General features: G+C 41.6%; 1 protein-coding gene across 1 annotated transcript; it reads left to right on the top strand.

Moving 5' to 3' along the window:
* The first annotated feature begins 243 nt into the window (after positions 1 to 243).
* On the top strand, positions 244 to 2,554 carry LOC141608117 (uncharacterized). The gene is made up of 4 exons (XM_074427471.1): positions 244 to 578; positions 732 to 1,482; positions 1,592 to 1,850; positions 1,938 to 2,554. The coding sequence occupies exons 1-4, from the start codon at positions 244 to 246 to the stop codon at positions 2,552 to 2,554; spliced, it is 1,962 nt and encodes a 653-aa protein (XP_074283572.1).
* Positions 2,555 to 22,904: the final 20,350 nt, after the last annotated feature.

Below are 22,904 nucleotides of genomic sequence, written 5' to 3'. Positions count from 1 at the left end.
TAGCAAAAAGGGTATTAGCTACACATGATATTAATAGAACTAATAACAATAATTGAAATAACTAATTTTGACATAGCAATAAGATGAATTAATAGAAATAACATAATTGAAATAAATAATTTTCACATAGCAATAAGATGAATTAATAATTATTGGAGATTGAGTCAACCAAAAAATGAAGAGATAGAGTGAGAAACAAAAAGAAAGAAAAGGCGATTCTTAAACCTTGAAAATACCCTAAAAATGTCGATTGACTGCTCTAACGTAGAGCAATTTCCCACTCTAGTCTCTGGATTAAATAAAAACACAAAAATATCAAATAATGAGACCGTCCCTACCACTGTTGTTCCTGTTCCTACGGTGGTTGTGGGTGGTCCAGGTAGTTCTGAGGTTACAAAAACGAAAAGTGTGAATGAAGTTGTTGGGATCCCTTCTTATGACCTGGATTCTCTGATTCCTGAGGAAGCGGAATGGGAAGTTCAGCGGAAAAGGAAGGGGAAGAAGCAACTGTTTTCTATTGAAGAAGAACCTGCGGATCTACTCCAATTTACAGAAGATGATGTTAAGGATGAACTTGAGTATTAGAAAGACTCTGTCTTTTGCTTTGTTTTGGGTGCGAATTCTCCGGTTGAGGTGTTGGATGGCTTCATTCGGAGGATTTGGGCTAAATTTCCTATTGACAAAGTCTCTTTCCTCCCGAATGGGGTTTTCCTTGTTCGGTTCTCTACCAGTGCTGCTAAAGATCTTGTCTTAAAGCTAGGGCACTTCCTGTTCGACAATAAGCCCCTTATTGTTCGTCCTTGGATTGCTAATGTTAACCTGGTGAAAGAAGAGGTTAAGGAAGTTCCTGTATGGGTAAAGATTCACAACCTCCCGCTAAAATTTTGGGGAAAATGCTTACCTAAGATTGCAGGGTTGTTGGGGAAGTTTATTCGAAGTGATGCTGCGACTGAGGAGAAGACTAGGCTTGGGTTTTCTCGTGTGATGGTTGAAGTGCCATTTGGCAGGGCTATTCCTGAGAAAGTCAAATTCTTGGACGAGGATGGGATAGTGGTTAGTCTGAAGGTGGATTTTGAATGGAAGCCAATTCTATGTAAGAAATGTAATGGAATTGGTCATGAAACCAGTAAGTGTAAGAAGCCTCAGACTGCCTCTGTTCCTCAATCAGGCAAGGGTAATGGGAAGAAACAAGAGTGGAGGCCAAAAGTGAAACAAGCTACAAAGGTTGCTTCTTTACCAGTGACTCCTCCTGTTATCAATCCCCCAGAGGAATTGGTCACGCCTGTTGAGAAACCTAATGCGTTTCAAGTTTCTTGGAGTAGGAATGGGAAATATCACATGGCACATACTCCTGCAAGGAATGTCATCAGGCTGAGTAGGCAAGAACTGCTGGATAAGGGTCAGAGTAAGCTTGGTCATGATTCGTTTATGGAAAACCTTAATACTGCGACACCTAAAGTAGGAATTGGAATAATTGGTAGTGTATTACCTCCTTCTGGGGGTAATGCATAATTTCGGTTTTTGGAAAGTTAGGGGAATAAATAGCCTATCTAAGCAAAATAGTATTAAATGGTTCCTTTATCATAATCAGATAGGTCTATTTGGTCTCCTTGAGACAAAGGTGAAGCCTTTGTCTCTAAATACTGTTAGGACTAATTTATGTGCTCAGTGGTGTATTACTACTAATACTCATCTTCATAAAGGTGGGAAGATTTGGGTATTATGGAATCTTGCCCTTTTTAAAGTCCAAATTCTTGCCTATCATGCTCAGTTTATTCATTTGCATATCACTGATATAGGAACTGGGTATGGTTTTCATCTCACTATGGTTTATGCTATGAATGATGTGGGTGAGAGGAAAGATTTGTGGGCACATTTAACTGGTTTTAGAAGAAGTATTAAAGGGGCTTAGGTGGTTTGTGGTGATTTTAACACAGTTTTAGTGGCCTCTGAGAGATTAGGTGGTTATAGTACTCCTGAGGAAATGGATGATTTTAATGCTTGTATTGCTGAGTGTGGGATAACTGATAGTCCTGCTGTGGGTTCATTGTATACGTGGAGTAATAAACAGGATGTTTCCTCAAGGGTGTATAACAGGTTGGATAGGGTTTTGGTAAACAAGACCTGGCTTGATGATAATAGTGAGATGTATGCACACTTTTATCCTGAAGGTATCTTCGACCACACTCCTTGTGTGGTGCAGACACATAGGAATTGGGATAGGAAGAGACGAAGCTTTAAATACTTAAATATGTGGAGCCAGGCAGATGAGTTTCAAAACTGTGTTCTGAATGTGTGGAGTAAGCATTGGTATGGCACCCGAATGTATCAGCTGGTCTGCAAATTAAAAGCTCTTAAGAGACCTTTAAAGCAGCTCAGTAGTGCCAACTTCAATGACATTGAGAATAATACTGCTAGGGCAAGAATGCATTTAGAGTATATCCAGGAGCAAATTAGGGGTGATCCTTTTAATTCTGACTTGGTACAACAAGAACTTGAAGCATCTAGCAGTGTGAGGTGGATGGAGAAAGCCTGCAATGAATTTCTTTTGTAAAAATCAAAAGCTACTTGGGTTGATATGGGGGACAATAATACAAAATATTTTCATAGTATAATCAAAGGCAGGCAAGTAAGAAATAAAGTGTTAAGAATTGAGGATCCTACTGGTAAAATTTGTGATGAACCTGCAGCAATCCAGGGTGCTTTTCTGGAATTTTATACTTCCCTTCTTGGATCCTCTGATGATGTTATTCCTATTAGTCAGTCTGTTGTTCAAATGGGTAGGTGCTGTACTTCTGATCACCAGGTTTTATTGATGACCTCTATCACTGATAAGGAAATCAAGGAGGTTATGTTCTCTATTCCTGTCCATAAGGCTGCAGGGCCTGATGGATACACTAGTGCCTTTTTTAGAGATTCTTGGGATATTGTGGGAGGGACTGTGTGTGTTGCTATCCAGGATTTTTTCCACTCTGGGAAAATGCTTAAACAGCTTAACCACACCCTTATTACACTTATTCCTAAATGTGAAATACCACAGAATGTTACCCAATTTACACCTATCTCTTGTTGTAATGTGGTATACAAGTGCATCTCCAAATTGTTGTGCAAGAGATTGTATGATGTGCTCCCTCATATTATCAGTGATAACCAAGGAGGGTTTATAAAAAGAAGGAGTATTGTTGAAAATATCTTAATCTGTCAGGATATAATCAGAATGTACAATAGGAAGTCTGTCTCCCTTAGATTTCTTCTCAAGGTTGACTTAAAGAAAGCTTATGATTCTGTGAGTTGGAGCTTCTTGGAGGAGATGATGATAGCTTTGAACTTTCCTGGACAGTTCATTGGTCTGGTAATGGAGAGTGTAAGAACTGCAACCTACTCTTTGGTGCTTAATGGAGATATGTTTGGGTTTTTCAAAGGGGAAAAGGGGTTGAGGCAAGGTGATCCTTTGTCCCCTCTCCTCTTTACTATTGCAATGGAGTATTTGAGTAGGGTTTTGACCTATGTTACAGACACTATGAAGTTCAAGTACCATCCCTTATGTGCTCCTCTTAAGCTATCCCACCTCATGTTCGCTGATGACTTGTTATTATTTAGTAGAGGGGATGTTGCTTCTATAATGGTGCTGCTGAGGGCCTTTGCTACGTTCTCTAAAGCCTCAGGCTTGCTCATGAGTCCTTCCAAGACTAGTGCCTATTTCAATGGAGTAGATGCTGGGGTGAAGCAGGATATCTTGCAAGTGGCTGGGTTTTCTGAGGGTAGACTTCCATTTTCATACTTGGGAGTTCCCATCACTGCTGGGAGAATGAAAAAAGTAGAAGGTCAGATTCTAGTTGAGAAGCTTATCAGTAGAATCAGAAGTTTTGGCTCAAAGAAACTCTCGTATGCTGGCAGGTTGGTGCTTGTTAATTCAGTGTTAACGGCATTATATAATTATTAGGTCAACATTTTTATCATTCCAAAAGGTGTGCTTAATAGACTAAATGCCATTTGTAGAAGTTATCTTTGGGATGGCAAAAGTGAATTGATGAGAGTTCCTCTTGTGAGCTGGGATAAGGTGTGTGCTCCTAAAACTGAGGCTGGACTGGGTATTAGGGATAGTTACTCATGGAATGTTGCAGCCATAGGTAAGTTGGTGTGGTGGATTTACTGTAACCCTGATAAGCTATGGGTTAAGTGGGTTCACCAAGTCTACTTAAAAGGTACACCCTGGTCTGATTATACGTCCTCTGGTGATATTAGTTGGGGATGGAAATCAGTCTGTAAGGTGAGAGATAAATTGAATGCAGGTTACCAGGATGGTCATTGGATGCTTGATGCTAAGGGTTACACAATGAGTAGTGGCTATGAGTTGTTAAGGACTAAGTTCCAGGTTGTTTCTTGGGATAAATATGTGTGGAGTGACTGGAATATTCCTAAACATAGCTTTGTTGGTTGGTTGATTGCACGAGAAGCTCTACAGGTAAAGGCTAAACTGTTTGCCTTAGGGATTTCTCAGGATGATCAATGTCTGTTGTGTGGGATTGCTGTTGAGACTCATGAACACTTATTTCAGCAGTGCCTCTACAGCCAGCGTATTCTCAAGGTGATGGCTGATGATGTCCAAGTAGTGTTCTCTGCTGGGGCATTATTTGCAGGAATTTGGAATCAGGTAAGGTCTGGTGTCCAGTAGAAGGTAATGATGTGTGCTTTTATGGCAGCAGTTTACTCCATCTGGATGCAGAGGAATTGTGTTCGTGTTGAAGGCAGTCTGCTTAGGCCTGAAGTTTTGATACATCAGATCAGGCAGATGCTTAAACATAGGCTTAAGGCTAGGCTTACTCATGTGTATGATCGTAGAGATGTTGATTGGTTGAGTAGGGTTAGCTTTTTGAATTGAAATCTCCTTTATAGGTGATTTCTGATGTTTGTGGAAATTGTATTAGTTTGTAATAGTTTGTTATGTGCTTAATGAAATCTTACCTTTCACAAAAAAAAATAAAAAAAATAAACTAGTTAATTCTAATAAACGAATGATAGCAATCAAGAGAGTAAAGGAATCAAGAGAAGATGTAATTAAGAATTAAAACTATAATTAAATTACTAGAGAAGAGGGAATAGGAATTACAGAAGTATGAGATCCGGAATAAGAGAGAGAGCAAAGTAACGTGATATTAGGTTGAATGATAAGGAAAAAGTGATGGAAGAAGTCCCCCCCCCCCCCCCTTTATTCTAACCTAATTATCTCTTATATAGTAGAAGAGATATTTATTATAAGATAAAACTAAATATAGGATAGTCTCGACATAAAATAAGTTGCGTCCGACTCGATTAGCTCGATCGAACAACATAAAGTTGTTCGATCGAGAGGTTTCCTCAGCGAAAGTTCTCGACCGAATGATAAGGACCTTGATTGAACACATTAAGGGCTTAAGGTGGTCGATCCAAAAGAGTAGCTGGTCATTCGAAATGTAAAGAGGTCGATCAAAATGTATATATTACATAGCTCTCGATCGAGAGCTTCAGCGCGTAATTTCTTGCTTTGCACACTGAACTTCAAACGGCCGCCATTTCTTTGTTACTTGTCCGAGTCAAGCTATTTTTGTGGCGTTGGAAAGCTAAGAGGATAAGAATTCACCTCCAATTGGAATCACCTAATTATCATTTGTAGAACTTGAGATATGGCTCTTCAAAGTAGACACTAGTAGTTTGAAGCTCTTCCTTTGCTCGCCTAGCTTCTTTACTTAAATGCGCACCTCAAATTAGTAGTTTCCAAGCTCCAACTCAACTCATCTCCTAAATGCATGCATAGGAACATGTTTTAGGCTTGATTATGCTCCTCTCCGGTTCATACATGCAAATAATACAAGACAAACCAAAGTAGACTATTCGGGGGACATTTGTAGCTAAATACTACTAAATATGCATAGAAATGTTTGCAAATAAAGTACAAAATGCCTATACAAAATGCACACATCAAACATACCCAAACCAAACCTTTGCTTGTCCCCAAGCAAACTAAATGCAACTAACTAATGGAACAGAGTTAACCTCAGAGTTAGCTACAAATCGTCCACCTAAACCAATTTAGTGCAATAAATTAACAAAACAACAATGTTGTCAATGCAAACGAGTTATAGAGATGTTTATAAAAGTAGCTGAACCGTCGACCTTGCAAGACCTTCAAAATTGGATTCTCGCGGGTCAATCTCTCTCAACAAAGCAAGGGTAAGCATATATTTATGTGTAAGAGGAGAAAAATAGTAGTCGCTCACCTAAACTACGACTTACATAAACATGCATGCAATTTAGTATGATAAGAAATTCTAGCTACCGTACACATACATTCCATCCAATCAAGGTCCTATCACATGCCAAATACTTGCAATAATTTGGATAAGTGAGGCTATGGGTAAGAAGAGGCAAAACATTTTGGGAATGAGAGGTTAAGAGCCAAGCTAGTATCCTATCAAAACCAATTGAAACATATCGAATTCCAATCCACTTCTAAAATTAAGCACAAATGCCATTAATTCAACTAGACATACAACTTCACTAACCCAAATACACAACTCCTCATAAGATATAAAATAATATATAGGAGTAAATTACCAATTCAACTTTCATTTTTTTTCTTTCTTTTCTTTTGTTTTCTTTTTTCGGCATTCTTCTTTTCTGATTTTTTTTCTTTTTTTTTTCGAAATATTTTATTTCCTCCTTTCATTCATTCTACCAACCTCATTCAATAAGACAGACCAAAATTGACGCAATAATAATATACCACAAAAACTACTAAACTAGCTTGACAAGGTAGGCTAAGTTTTAGATTGTAGGTAAAGGGTAAAAAAGGCAATTTTTGGCTAATGTGAAGCTAATGGGTAAAATGAAATAGAAAGGGAGTTGCAAGTATTCTCCTACATGTGATAACCGGCCACCAACCCGAATGTATGCAGGCAATAAGCAATTAAATGTCATACTTATGCAAATTTATATTACATGATATGCAAGGATTTAGCTTCTTTGTCATCTTTAAACCGATTAAAAGGCAATACGGGAGAATCATTTATTGAAGATACAAGAGGTTTTTCTAAAAGAAAAAGACCAATGTGCTCATAAATTTTCACCCTAGCAGATACTCCATCTTTTTTATCATCAAGTTCATGACTTGCGGTGTAATCGTACCCATTACCCAACAGAGCTGCTTCTACAGCATCCACTTGAGCTTCCCAAGAATCACCTGCAAAAACCTCTACACATGGATCGTAATCCAAATGGCTCAAGGCAAGGAACTCGTGAGAAAATTCTTTCAAAAGATCATCCATGAGATCCCCTCCAGCAAGGGTATATGGGTAACTAACACAGAGAATTATAAGAACGGTCACAAGGAACAGAAGTTCCCTGAGATAAAAGACAAACTAAGTAAAAACAAACAGAAATTTGTTGCCTCCTCGGCAACGGCGCCAAAATTTGATACCGTCGTTTTAGTATCAAAAATAAATACCTAAGTACTACTAACTGAAGTCAGCGGTAAGTAGGGTCGATCTCCAAGGGAGGCTATTGTTTCTACTTGCTCAACTAAGTCCGTCCGAGTCACTGAATTAGGGGGTTTAAGTTGATAATAAAACTAAACTAACTAAAGCAATAAGAATAAGAAATAAGCTAAGGTAGTAAGAAAATTATGACTTAAACAATAAAGAGGAAATAGCTAGGATTGTCGGTTCACCATGGTGTATAAGGTTTATAGGTCACAAGTCAGTCACATGTCTCAGTCTAAGGGGCAGTGAATATCTCCTTTCGGTCTCAATTCTCCCTAAAATACTACTAACTTAACTTTCGCTCTCATTAGAGTATTCTAATGTGTTGTAGCGGGTCTCACTCTTTCCAATCTTTCGATCCAGGTTAGAGTTTACCAATTATGATTCAATGCTACAAGTGCCAACATAAACATGAGAAAAGCAACAGATCTGCGAACCCAGTTAAGAACCGTCATTAACAGATTTGCAACTCAGTTAAAGGTAAGGTCTAGTCAGTCTCTAGTGAGAAGGGTAGTGAAAAGGTCCTTTCGGTCTGCTATCCACCCTAGATTCTTCCTAAATAGCTTTCGCTCTGATTAGGGTAGTCTATTGTTTATAGCAGGTCTTAATTCATTCCAATCTTTCGATCTAGGTCTGAATTCTACCGGATTAATTAATGAGTCGCATGCATTTAACTAATCAATTACCATTATATGCTATGATTAAAAATTCTCACATGAAAACTACCAGATCTAATTAAAACATTACTACAAATCCGCCATGGCTCCCCTAAATCCTAGCAAAAAGGTTATTAGCTACGCATGATATTAATAGAACTAATAGAAATAATTGAAATAACTAATTTTGACATAGCAATAAGATGAATTAATAGAAATAACATAAACTAGTTAATTCTAATAAACGAATGAATGCAATCAAGCGAGTAAAGGAATCAAGAGAAGATGTAATTAAGAATTAAAACTATAATTAAATTACTAGAGAAGAGAGAATAGGAATTACAGAAGTATGAGATCCGGAATAATAGAGAGAGCAAAGTAACGTGATATGAGGTTGAATGATAAGGAAAAAGTGATGGAAGAAGTCCCCCCCCCCTTATTCTAACCTAATTATCTCTTATATAGTAGAAAAGATATTTATTATACGATAAAACTAAATATAGGATAGTCTCGACATAAAATAAGCCGCGTCCGACTCGATTAGCTCGATCGAACAACATAAAGTTGTTCGATCGAGAGGTTTCCTCAGCGAAAGTTCTCGATCGAATGATAAGGACCTCGATCGAACACATTAAGGGCTCAAGGTGGTCGATCCAAAAGAGTAGCTGGTCATTCGAAATGTAAAGAGGTCGATCGAAATGTGTATATTACAGAGCTCTCGATCGAGAGCTTCAGCGCGTAATTTCCTACTTTGCGCACTGAACTTCAAATGGCCGCCATTTCTTCATTACTTGTCCGAGCCAAGCGATTTTGTGGCGTTGGAAAGCTAAGAGGATAAGCTTTCACCTCCAATTGGAATCACCTGATTATCATTTGTAGAACTTGAGATATGGCTCTTCAAATTAGATACTAGTAGTTTGAAGCTCTTCCTTTGCTCGCCTAGCTACTTCACTTAAATGCGCACCTCAAATTAGTAGTTTCCAAGCTCCAACTCAACTCATCTCCTAAATGAATGCATAGGGACATGTTTTAGGCTTGATTATGCTCCTATCCGGTTCATACCTGCAAATAATACAAGACAAACCAAAGTAGACTATTCGGGGGACATTTGTAGCTAAATACTACTAAATATGCATAGAAATGCGTGCAAATAAAGTACAAAATGCCTATACAAAATGCACACATCAACTTACAACTCAAAATCATGTCTCATAATTGACTACACACTTAAGTTGTAGTCCTGCCAGACTACTGCCATGAAAGATAATCCACATCGCCAGTGGGGGACCGCAACCTTGCCCACCTAAGTCCCACTCATCGCAACGAGCAACAACCCATGTTCCTTAATGTGCACATCCCCTCTTGTGGCGGGTTCCACAAGGGGCGAATAAAGGGCGTGAAGCCACTCTCACAAGTAACTCCACTCAGCCGAGGACGCACCTCACAATCATCGTCAATCCACCACAACTCCAATACTCCATATTACAATCAATAAACAATATTATCATATCAATTAAATCACAACATGAATCTTAAATCAATTACACAATCAACTGAGTAGGGAAACCCCACCTTAGCACAAATCCGATTACGAGTCAACAAGGAAGCTAGAACTGCACTTCTACAAATTCTCCACCTAACAACAATCATACTATCCGGTCACAACATGCAAAATATCCCTTTTCCACTAGTTCTAATACTAGGGTAAAACCTGAAAAAGACAAACTGACAAACTATAGGACTAGTGGCTTACCGAGGATCTCGACGCAAGAGAGGAATGAACAAGGACTCACGAACAATCGAAGATCTTGGGAGAGATTAGAGATTATAAGAGTTACGTAGAATATTTTAGGTTTTGTTAAAAGTGAAAAGTGAAACAGTAAATCTTAATTTATAACTCTAATCGTCTTTAATCAAACCGCGGAAATAATTCCTGTCAGACCGGATACTCGGTCGAGTATAGAGAATACTCGGCCGAGTATCCCTTACTCAGTCGAATATTACCATACTCGGCCGAGTAACAGGACTTAGAAAAATGTAGTATTACAGTCTTCCCTCCTTAAAAAGAACTTCGTCCCCGAAGTTCATACCATACTCAAAACAAAACCAACAACCACAACAACTCCAACTATATATGACAAAACACCTAACTCAACTTAAAAGATGACAAAAACATAGCTATGTTAACCCCAACTAACCCAAAAACAAGCATGCGACCATATCCTACCCCCTTAAAAGACAACGGTTACGTCCCCGTAACCAAACATACCTGATCGAAAAGGTGAGAAAAACGCTCTCGCATCGACTCCTATGATTCCCATGTGGCCCCTTCCACATTGTGATTAGATCAAAGTACCTTTAGTAAGACGGTCTCACCGTTCCTTGTCTTGCGCACTTTTCAGTGTAAGATCTCTATGGGAACCTTCGCATAAGTTAGAGACTCATCTAGCTCTATGTTCTCAACCTAAAGCACATGTGATGGATCACTCACATACTTATGGAGTTGGGAAACATGAAACACGTTATGGACTCGATCCAACGATGGTGGTAAAGCTAGCCGGTATGCTACTTCACCTATGCGATCTAAGATCTCATACGGGCCGATAAAATTCTGGCTCAACTTCCCTTTATTTCCAAACCTCATCACCCCTCGCATAAGTGACACTTTCAAAAGGACCTTGTCACCTACTGCGAACTCAATGTCCCTGCGGTGCAAATCTGTATAACTCTTTTGGCGATCTTGAGCTGCTTTCATCTTTTGACGAATCATGCGAACTTGCTCAATCATATCCTGCACCATCTGTAGTCCTAAAACCACTGTCTCTGCACTATCGTCCCAACAAACTTGACTCCTGCACTTCCGGCCATACAAAGCCTCAAACGGTGTCATCCCAATGCTGGTGTGATAGCTGTTGTTGTATGAAAACTCAATCAAGTCCAGCCTATCTTCCCAACTTCCACCAAACTCCATGGCAAAAGCTCTCAACATATGCTCCAAAGTCTTGATAGTCTTTTCAGTCTGACCATCTGTGGCAGGATGAAAAGCTGTACTCATCTTCAAGGTCGTTCCCATCAAATCCTGCAACTCTTTCCAAAACCGTGATATAAACCTCGCATCTCGGTCTAACACTATGTCCTTTGGCACACCATGTAACCGAACCACATACTTCCTGTAACCCAAAGCTAGTTGTATCTTGGTCCAAGTATCCTTCATCGGATGAAGTGAGCCGATTTTGTTAAATGGTCGACTATCACACAAATCATATTGTTACCTTGCCGAGTCCTTGGTAACCCCAAGATAAAGTCCATAGAGATCGACTCCAACTTCCACTCTGACACCTTAAGTAACTGAATCTTACCTTGTGGTCTACGTTGCTCACCCTTTACCCTTTGGTAAGTTAGACACTTAGCCACGAACTCGGCCACATCCTTCTTCATATTAGGCCACCAAAATGTTTTCTTTAAATCCTTATAAATCTTATCACCACCTAGGTGAATTGAAATAAGGAGTGCAATGAGCCTCCATCATGATTAGCCTTTTCAAATCCGCATCACTAGGAACACACCATCTCCCATCAAAACGAACACTCCCATATGTGTGGATAGAAAACCTCAAAACGATGTCACTCTCTACCCTTGACTTCCACTCTTGAATCTTGAGATCGAGCTCTTGTTTCCTATTTATGTCATCATACAAGTCCGGTTTGACAGTCAAGTCCCCGATGGCATCCCCTTTTTGAATCATGTGAATCCCCATCTTGGACATCTCATCCCTCAGCTTCAGCAAAGACATAGCTATACATAACGAATGTACACTCTTCCTACTTAGTGCATCTGCCACAACATTGGCCTTATCCTCGTGATAGATGATCTCTATGTCATAGTCCCCAATCAACTCCATCCACCGACTCTGTCGCATGTTCAGCTCTTTCTGTGTGTAGATATACTTCAGACTCTTATGATCCGAAAACACCTTAAAGGTTGCTCCATAAAGGTAGTGCCTCCAAATCTTAAGAGCAAAAACCACTGCACCCAGCTCCAAATCATGAGTAGGATAGTTCTCCTCATACGGCTTCAGCTGCCTCGACGCGTAAGCTATAACTTTCCCATTCTGCATCAAAACACAACCCAAACCATTCTTTGAAGCATTGGTGTAGACTTCAAAGTTCTCACTTCCCTCAGGTAGAGCTAGAATAGAAGATGTGGTCAAACGTTCCTTTAAGGTTTGGAACGTTGTCTCACAACTCTCATCCCAGCGAAATCTGGTCTCTTTACGCATCAACGCTGTCATAGGTCTCGCGACCTTGGAAAAGTCTTTCACGAACCTTCTGTAGTAGCCAGCTAAACCCAAGAAACTCCAAATCTTAGCAACATTCTTCGGTGATTCCCACTTAGTCACTGCCTCAATCTTGCTAGGATCCACCGACAGACCCTCCTTACATATCACATGACCCAGAAAAGCCACTTTCTCTAGCCAAAACTCACACTTAGATAGCTTGGCATATAACTGATTATCTCGCAAAGTCTGCAAAACTAACCTCAGATGCTCCTCGTGCTCCTCGTTAATCTTAGAGTAGACCAAGATGTCATCAATGAAGACGACCACAAACCTATCCAAGAACGGGCTGAAAATCCGGTTCATAAGATCCATGAAAACTGCTGGTGCATTCGTCAACCCAAAAGGCATCACTACATACTCATAGTGACCATATCGTGACCGAAAAGCTATCTTAGGAATGTCCTCATCTGCTATCCTCAGCTGGTGATAACCCGATCTTAAATCGATCTTAGAAAACACTCCTGCGCCACTCAGCTGGTAAAAAAGATCATCAATCCTTGGCAAAGGATACCTGTTCTTCACCGTTACATGATTCAGCTCCCTCTAGTTAATGCATAGCCTCATGCTCTCATCTTTCTTTTTCACAAACAAAACTAGTACTCCCCATGGTGACACACTAGGCCGAATATACCCTTTGTATAACAGGTCATTCAACTGCTTCTTCAACTCTTCCAACTCTCTAGGCCCCATACGGTACGGTGCTTTAGATATAGGCCTCGTCCCCGGTTTGAGCTCAACATTGAAGTCGATATCTCTCTTAGGTGGTAACCCCGGTATGTCATCTGGAAAGACATCACTAAACTCCCCAACCACAGGTATATCAGACGTCGACGGCTCCTCCACACGCATATCCCTTACTTGGCAAAGGATCAAAGGACACTTCTTTATTAAACATGACTTTAAAGTCATTGCTGCGATAAACTTACACTTTTGTCTCACCACGAATCCCCTATATGACTCCCTGACTCCCTTAAGCCCCTTAAGAAATACTCTATTTTGTCTGCAATCTATCCTGGCATCATACTTGCCCAACCAGTCCATTCCGACGATGACCTCAAACTCGTCCATAGGAAACTCTAACAAGCTGACTGGTAAGTCTACCTCCCCCACCAATATAGACACATATCTATATAACTTAGAACAAGACACCGACTCCCCAGAAGGTATAAACACACTATCTTTTACAAGTTTATGCTCTCCCAAACCCATAGCTAAGGCATGACCCATAGACACAAAATAATGGGTTGCCCCTGAATCAAACAGAACGAAAGATGGCATTTTATGAACAAGAAAGGTACCGGTAACCACATGAGCATCGTTCTCTGCCTTCTGCTTGCCCATCATAAAGAGCTTTCCACTGCTTTTCTGACTTCCTCCCTGGATCGTGGTATTCGAAGTAGTCGGCTTATTTGCCGAATTCTGCGTTACACTGTTGTTCGGACGCTGATAGGACACTCAATTGTTGCGGTTATAGCCGCCATTGTTGCTGTTCTGCCCTCCATGATTGCCCCACGACCCAGATGGCCTGTTGCTAGTAAAGCTTTGGCTCAGAGCCTAAGAAAAGTTCCACTGATAAGTCCCCGGAAAGCCTCCTCCTCCTCTAGCACTGGTGCACTCATGCCTCTTATGACCTGTAATACTCCGTATTTATGAGTCTTTGGGTACTCTATCGAGTAGGCCTTACTCTGTCGAGTAAGGGTAAGTTGCGTTTTAAAATAGTTTCTGACCTGTTGGGTACTCGATCGAGTAGCTAGGATACTCGATCGAGTAAGGGGGTACTCGATCGAGTACCTTAGATACTCGATCGAGTAGCCGGTTTTACGGGGAGTTTTCTCGGGTTTTGTTAATTATGCGATTAAGATATATAACCTTTTCCGTCATCATTCTAAACACTTTTGCAAAACCTAATTTTCTGTCAAAGAGAGAAAGCAAGTACGTTCATCATCTTAATCGCATTGTTAGCAATTCCTGGAGTTTGGAAGGTCGGTTTTCATAGTTTGATATACCGTTGAGATCCTTGCGTCGAGGGTAAGATCTATGTACCCTTTTTGTTGTCTTTCCTTTAAGTTGGTTAAACCCTAATCTAGGGATTTTGGGGTTTTTGAGTAGTTTGTGATTTGGTAGCATTTGTATGTTGTGTGATAAGAGGGGGTTTCGTAGAAGAAGCTTTTTGAGACAGCTGTAGAGACCGTCTGATAGTTGTGTTTTCCAGGTAGGATTTCCTACTCAGTATTAGTCCCATAATGGGGTGATTGTTGATGTGTTGTGATTGATTGTTTGATATAGTAATTGTATTGTGACAGCTGTGATTGTGATTGTGATTGATTGTTCTCTGGTTCTCGAGATGCGTTCTCGGCTGAGTGGAGTCACTTGTGGGAGTGGCTTCACGCCCTAGTTTCTCCCTTCGTGGAACCCGCCACGGAAGGGGATGTGCACATTAATGGACAGGGTTATCGCTCATTATGAGGAGCGGGGCTTAGGTGGGAACGGCTGCGGTCCCAGATGGCGAGGATCGGGTCCAGTGGACGATCGATGATTGAGATTGTTGGGATTGGTGTGGATGTATGTGTGTGTGACGGTTAAGCTATCTGTTTATCTTATTGTTGATATATATTGAGTTGTGTGATTAGTACCGACCCTACCCATTTGTTGTTTTGTAAACTGCGGTGATCCATTCGGGGATGGTGAGCAGTAATTGAGCATGTTTGAGTTGAGTCTTTGGGATAGTGGGAGGTGCCACCGTCGACGATAGAAGTCTTCGCTTTGTAGTCTCTTAGTTTTATGACATTTCAGTATTTTAGTAGACAGTTGGTTTTAAGAACTTGTACCCGTATTTTGGGATTTGGTTTCAGTTGTACTTTTCACTAAAGTTATATTATTTAAGTTGTTTCTCTATTGTCTTATGAATATCATGCCTCGGGCAACCGAGATGGTAATATCTTCATACCTGAGTGGTCCTGGTAAGGCACTTGGAGTATGGGGGTGTTACAAATGGTATCAGAGCGACGATCCTGAAACCTGTAACCAATGAACCTAATGAACATAGGGAGTCAATTAAAATGAACCCGGGGTAAAGGTTGTAGGAGCTAATGCAAAGGCTTGGGAGACGTCCTAAATTCGCGAACTTGCCCTACAATTTTGAACCGGTCACATGGGGGTGTATGTCAAGTTCGTATGCGCTGTTTGGTTAGCTTGTGTATGAATGTGATGAATGTGTGTGTAATTGTTGGATGGTTGCAGTAGAAAGTTGAGAATGTGAAAGAAAGGTTGATGATATATGTAGAACTGTTGTTGGAATGAGAAACATGATGGATGTTTACAATGTGGCGTTTAATAACATGATATAATGATTTCGTAGATCGTATGAAAAGATGCGTAGCATTATATGCTTAGTTATGTTATAACGTTGGTTTTATAAAGTTTTTAGCATGTTAGCATAAGATATAGCATGCGGGTAGCGTTTCTGAGTTAGCATGACTCGATCGAGTGGGACTGACTTGATCGGGTGGGGTTTTGATGATTTCGAGTCCAGAATCGTGTTTTTGGGCACTCGATCGAGTACCTGGGGCACTCAATCGAGTAGGGGGTCACTCGATCGAGTAGCCTAGCTACTCGGTCGAGTATGTTAGAGATCAGAAGGTCTGCTTGGGGTCTGATGTTGGGGCACTCGATCGAGTATGGTGGGCACTCGATCGAGTAGCCCGTTACTCGATCGAGTATGTTTGGGAACTCGATCGAGTAGGGTCTGGGCAGCGTGTTTTCTTGTTTTGAGGTTTTGGCGCGTATGTTTATATCCACCCCTTTTTCCTTTATAGTTTCAAGATGCCGCCCAAGAAGAATGCGTTGTATGCGAGAGCTGAGCTTATGACCATGGATGACATCGTTAAGATGTTGGAGCATCAGGATGCTCTTACTGAGGCTTTAAAGACTGTGGGAAAAGATAAGGATAAGGATAAGGAGAAGGAGGTTGATCATTCTAAAATCAGCCTCTATATAGCGAGGTTTAACCCGAAAGAGTATAAGGGAGTTGGGGAGCCTAACCTTCTTGATAGTTGGCTTAGAGAGATGGAGAACATATTAGATTTGGTTCACTGTCCTGATGAGATGAGGGTGGAACAAGCTGCGTTCTATCTGAGGGAGGCAGCTGGCAAGTGGTGGGATACAGTGAAAGTGAGTGCTAAGGAGATATATATAAACCAAGGTTTACCTGCTATACCTTGGGAGGAGTTTCGTAGGGCTGTGAGAAAGGAGTTTGTACCGGAGCATGTGAGGAGTAAGTTGAGAGAAGAGTTTGACAGTTTTAAGATGACCGCTGAGATGTCTGTGGCTGAGTACTACAGGCAGTTCAATGAGAAGTCTAGGTATGCTGAGGATATGGGTTTGAATGAGGAGAATCTGGCGCTGAGGTTTGAGAGGGGGTTGACCCCTAAGATTATGGATAAGTTACCCGTGGGAGTCCTTACTGATGTTAAGGAATCTTATGAGAGGGCTGGGAGAGCTGAGAGGTTGGTGGAGATGGCTCAGGAGAGGTTAGGTGGCGAGAAAATAAAGTCTGAGAGCGAGGGTGGTGGTCAATCTAATCACAAGAAAGGCAACCACAATCAGTCTAAAGGGTTTTCTTCTGGGTCAGGGTTCAGTGCTGGGGCTTCCTTTGGGCGTGGCCGTGGAGGTGGTAGTGGTAGTTGGGGAGTGACCTTCTTCAGTTGTGGTGGTGTAGGCCACAAGAGACATGAGTGCACAAGTGCAGGAACTTTCCGGAGACTGCGCTTGAGCTACGCGAGCAATAGACCGGCTGGATCATGGGCAAACCAGGGAAGTCAGAGCTATCAGAGTGGAGGTAACCGCAACGGCGGTAATTCTTATCAGAAACCACCAACGAACAACAACAACAATCAAGGGTCGGGTGCTAAGCCGACCACATCACCAAGATCTTGTCCGGGGAGGTGGACAGAAGACCAGTGGAAAGTTATTCATGATGGAGAAGAAAGCAGCTGAGGAGGATGCACACGTTATCACCGGTACTTTCCTTGTTAATGGTATTCATACCTTTGTTTTGTTTGATTTGGGGGCTTCTCAGTCGTTTGTATCTTCAAGTCATGTTAAACGGTTGGGTTTGAGGGTGTATGAGTCTGTCAGTGAGCAAGTTTTTATACCTTCGGGTGAGTCTGTATCATGTGGGAAGTTGTTTAGAGATGTATCTATGATAGTTGGACAAGTTGATCTACCTGTAGACTTGCTAGAGTTTCCTTTTGACGGTTTTGAGATAGTCGGGATGGATTGGTTAGGAAAGTATAAAGCTAAGATAGACTGTCATCAAAAGAAAGTGTCTTTAAGAGGTCCTAAGGGTGTTAGTGTGTCTTATCGTGGGTTTCTAGTCAAACCCAAAGTTATGTTGATTGCAGCTGTCACCTTGAAGTCTTATCTGAGGAAGGGATGTCCTTTGATCTTGTGCTATGTGAGAGATGACCGGATAGAGAGTCCGACAGTTGATCAGATACCAGTGGTGGGAGAGTTTGCAGATGTTTTTCCAGAGGAGATTCCGGGGTTGCCACCGAAGAGGGAGATAGATTTCACCGTTGAGTTGAAACCGGGGACGGGGCCAATCTCTAAGGCACCGTACCGGATGGGTCCTAAGGAGATGGAGGAGCTCAGGAAACAGTTAGATGATCTGATAGAGAAGGGATACATTAGACCAAGTGTATCGCCGTGGGGAGCACCAGTTCTTTTCGTGAAGAAGAAAGATGGGAGTTTGAGGTTGTGCATAGATTACAAGGAGCTGAACCGAGTGACGGTGAAGAACAAGTATCCTTTGCCAAGGATAGATGACCTGTTTGATCAGTTGAGTGGTGCATCGGTCTTTTCCAAGATCGATTTGAGGTCGGGTACCATCAGGTGAAGATTAGAGAGGTGGACATACCAAAAAACTGACTTTCACGTCGAGGTATGGCCATTATGAGTATGTAGTGATGCCGTTTGGGTTATCTAATGCACCGGCTGTGTTTATGGATTTGATGAACAGAATCTTCAGACAGTTTTTGGACCAGTTTGTGGTGGTATTTATCGATGACATCTTAGTCTACTTTAAGACTAAGGAGGAGCATGAGGAGCATCTGAGGATCGTGTTGCAAACTTTGAGGGAGCATGAGTTGTATGCTAAGCTGTCCAAGTGTGAGTTCTGGTTAGAGAAAGTTGCTTTTCTGGGGCATGTGATCTCTAAGGAGGGAGTGGCTGTGGATCCGGCGAAGATTGAGGCAGTGACAAAGTGGGAAGCACCAAAGAATGTTGCTGAGATTAGGAGTTTCTTGGGTTTAGCTGGATACTACAGACGGTTCGTGAAAGATTTCTCCAAGATAGCTAGACCTATGACAGCGTTGATGAGGAAAGAGAACAGGTTTCATTGGGATGAGAGTTGTGAGACGGCGTTCCAAACATTAAAGGAGCGTTTGACCACAGCTCCTATCTTAGCATTGCCTGAAGGGATTGAGAACTTTGAGGTTTATACAGATGCCTCAAAGAATGGGTTGGGATGTGTGTTGATGCAGAATGGTAAAGTGATTGCCTATGCTTCTAGGCAATAGAAGCCTTATGAGGAGAACTACCCTACTCATGATCTGGAGTTGGGTGCAGTAGTGTTTGCTCTCAAGATATGGAGACATTACCTTTATGGAGCAATCTTTAAGGTATTTTCTGATCACAAGAGTCTCAAGTATATTTTCACTCAAAAGGAGTTGAACATGAGACAGAGGAGGTGGATGGAGCTAATTGGCGATTATGACATGGAAATTATCTACCATGAAGGGAAGGCCAATGTAGTTGATGATGCTTTGAGTAGAAAGAGTGTACATTCTCTGTGTACAGCTCTATCTTTGATGAGGCTGAGAGATGAGGTGGCGAGGTTTAGGATACATATGATGCAGAAAGGAGATGCCATGGGTGATATGACAGTACAGCTTGAGTTTTATGATGACATTCGAGGTAAACAGGCGTTGGATCCTAAGATAGTGGAGTGGAGAGCTGGAGTGGAGAAAGGGACAGTGTCTCGGTTCTCTATTTATACAGATGGTAGTTTGAGGTTTGATGGTAGGTGGTGTGTCCCTAATGATGAGGAGTTGAAAAAGACAATCATGACAGAGGCACATTGTACACCATATTCAGTACATCCAGGTGGTGACAAGCTATATAAGGATTTAAAGAACACGTTTTGGTGGCCTGGGATGAAGAAAGAAACAGCAGAGTTTGTGGCCCGTTGTTTGACATGCCAGAGAGTAAAAGGGGAACAGCGGCGACCACAAGGTAAGATTCAGTCTTTAGAGGTACCTGAGTGGAAGTGGGAATCCATTTCTATGGATTTTATCGTGGGTTTGCCAAAGAGTCAACAAGGTAACAACATGATTTGGGTAATAGTGGATTGACTGACCAAGTCAGCTCACTTTGTTCCAATGAAAGATACATGGACTAAAGCACAATTGGCCATGGCCTATCGAAAGAACGTGCTTAAGTTACATGGAGTCCCTAAGGACATAGTGTCTGACAGAGATGCGAGATTTATATCAAGGTTTTGGAAAGACTTGCAGGAATCGTTGGGAACAACTTTGAAGATGAGTACAACATTTCATCCTGCGACAGACGGACAAACTGAGAGAACAATCAAGACTCTTGAGGATATGTTGCGAGCTTGTGTGATGGATTTTGGTGGTAGCTGGGAACAGAGGCTGGACTTGATAGAATTTTCTTACAATAACAGCTATCACACTAGTATTGGTATGGCACCGTTTGAGGTTTTGTATGGGAGGAGATGTAGGAGTCCGATTTGCTGGGACGATAGTGCTGAGGCAGTGGTTTTAGGACCAGAGATGGTGCATGAGATGGTGGATCAGATTAAGATGATCAGGGAACGGATGAGAGCAGCTCAGGATAGGCAAAAGAGTTATGCAGATCTACATCGCCGGGACATAGAGTTTCAAGTTGGGGATAAGGTTCGTTTGAAAGTGTCTCCTATGCGTGGGGTTATGAGATTTGGGAAGAAAGGCAAGCTAAGTCAGAAGTTCATTGGGCCTTATGAGATCTTAGAGCGAGTTGGGGAAGTTGCATATCGTCTGGCTTTACCAGCTGCGCTAGAGAGAGTGCATAATGTGTTTCATGTATCGCAGCTGCAGAAGTATGTGAGTGACCCGTCACATGTGTTAGAGGCAGAGAGCTTAGAGCTAGATGAGTCCTTATCATATCTTGAGGTGCCTAAGCAGATTCTTGACCGAAAGGTTAGAAAGACTAGGAGTGGTGAGACAGTTTTGCTTAAGATCCTTTGGTCTAACCACGAGACTGAGGAAGCTACATGGGAGCCAGAGGAAGCTATGAAAGAGCGTTACCCTTTTCTTTTTGATCAGGTATGTGTGGTTACGGGGACGTAACCTTGTTTCTTTTAGGGGGGTAGGAGATGATCGCGAACAGTTTTTAAGAGTTTTATACCCTTTTTGTATGTTCTGTCGGTATGTTTGTCGGGATGAGTTGGGTTAGTAACATATTTTATGTTGAATTTTGTTTTGGTTGATGAGTTGGGAGTGTTGTGGGAGTACCTTTGTTTAGTAGTGGTTTGAACTTCGGGGACGAAGTTCTTTTTAAGGAAGGAAGACTGTAATACTCCGTATTTATGAGTCTTTGGGTACTCTATCGAGTAGGCCTTACTCTGTCGAGTAAGGGTAAGTTGCGTTTTAAAATAGTTTCTGACCTGTTGGGTACTCGATCGAGTAGCTAGGATACTCGATCGAGTAAGGGGGTACTCGATCGAGTACCTTAGATACTCGATCGAGTAGCCGGTTTTACGGGGAGTTTTCTCGGGTTTTGTTAATTATGCGATTAAGATATATAACCTTTTCCGTCATCATTCTAAACACTTTTGCAAAACCTAATTTTCTGTCAAAGAGAGAAAGCAAGTACGTTCATCATCTTAATCGCATTGTTAGCAATTCCTGGAGTTTGGAAGGTCGGTTTTCATAGTTTGATATACCGTTGAGATCCTTGCGTCGAGGGTAAGATCTATGTACCCTTTTTGTTGTCTTTCCTTTAAGTTGGTTAAACCCTAATCTAGGGATTTGGGGGTTTTTGAGTAGTTTGTGATTTGGTAGCATTTGTATGTTGTATGATAGGAGGAGGTTTCGTAGAAGAAGCTTTTGAGACATTTGTAGAGACCGTCGATAGTTGTGCTTTCCGGGCAGGATTTCCTACTCGTATTAGTCCCATAATGGGGTGATTGTTGATGTGTTGTGATTGATTGTTTGATATAGTAATTGTATTGTGACAAATTTGTGATTGTGATTGTGATTGTGATTGATTGTTCTACGGTTCTCGAGATGCGTTCTCCGAGTGGAGTCACTTGTGGGAGTGGCTTCACGCCCTAGTTTCTCCCTTCGTGGAACCCGCCACGGAAGGGGATGTGCACATTAATGGACAGGGTTATCGCTCATTATGAGGAGCGGGGCTTAGGTGGGAACGGCTGCGGTCCCCCACTGGCAGGACTGGTCCAGTGGACAGTCAGTGATTGAGATTGTTGGGATTGGTGTGGATGTATGTGTGTGTGACGGTTAAGGCATGCTCTGTTTATCTTATTGTTGATATATATATTGAGTTGTGTGATTAGTATCGACCCATTTGTTGTTTTGTAAACCTGCGGTGATCCATTCGGGGATGGTGAGCAGTAATTGAGCATGTTTGAGTTGAGTACTGGGATAGCTGGGAGGTGCCACCGTCTGACGATAGAAGTCTTCCGCTGTAGTCTCTTAGTTTTATGACATTTCAGTATTTTAGTAGACAGTTGGTTTTAAGAACTTGTACCCGTATTTTGGGATTTGGTTTCAGTTGTACTTTTCACTAAAGTTATATTATTTAAGTTGTTTCTCTATTGTCTTATGAATATCATGCCTCGGGCAACCGAGATGGTAATATCTTCATACCTGAGTGGTCCTGGTAAGGCACTTGGAGTATGGGGGGTGTTACATGACCCACTCCGCCACAGTTGAAGCATTTAAGGTTGGATTTATCACTATTACTTCGACCGCCACCTCTTCCCCAAACTCGAGATCCCCCTGCATACCCAGACCCTCCAGAAAAGCCCTAGACTGACCATGATTGCCCCTCTTGTGGCCCGACTGGTTGCCCCTCTCACTCTCCGCCTTTCTCTTCTTAGCATTCCTTTTCTTAGCCTCCTTGGCCAAGTTCACTAACCTCTCAGCATGCCCACTTCGGGCATATACCTCTTTCAAATCGGTAAGTACCCCAGCTAGTAGTCTATCCATGATCTTTGGTGCCAACTCGTTTTTAAAATGAAGAGCTAAACCTCGCTGACCCAACTGCATATCCTCTGCTTAGCGTGACAACTCTAGAAACCGGTGATAGTAC

This window comes from Silene latifolia, chromosome 10 (assembly GCF_048544455.1).
Source record: "Silene latifolia isolate original U9 population chromosome 10, ASM4854445v1, whole genome shotgun sequence".
NCBI classification, from domain to species: domain Eukaryota; kingdom Viridiplantae; phylum Streptophyta; class Magnoliopsida; order Caryophyllales; family Caryophyllaceae; genus Silene; species Silene latifolia.
This window is presented reverse-complemented; position numbering and strand designations above follow the sequence as displayed.

Excerpts from the sequence above, each read along its gene's own strand:
- LOC141608117 (XM_074427471.1), top strand. The coding sequence starts at position 244 with ATGTCGATTGACTGCTCTAACGTAGAGCAATTTCCCACTCTAGTCTCT. Across the intron at positions 579-731 it reads GATGTTAAGGATGAACTTGA|TGCTGCTAAAGATCTTGTCT; the intron begins GTATTAGAAAGA and ends GTTCTCTACCAG. Across the intron at positions 1,851-1,937 it reads TTATGCTATGAATGATGTGG|TTTTAGTGGCCTCTGAGAGA; the intron begins GTGAGAGGAAAG and ends ATTTTAACACAG.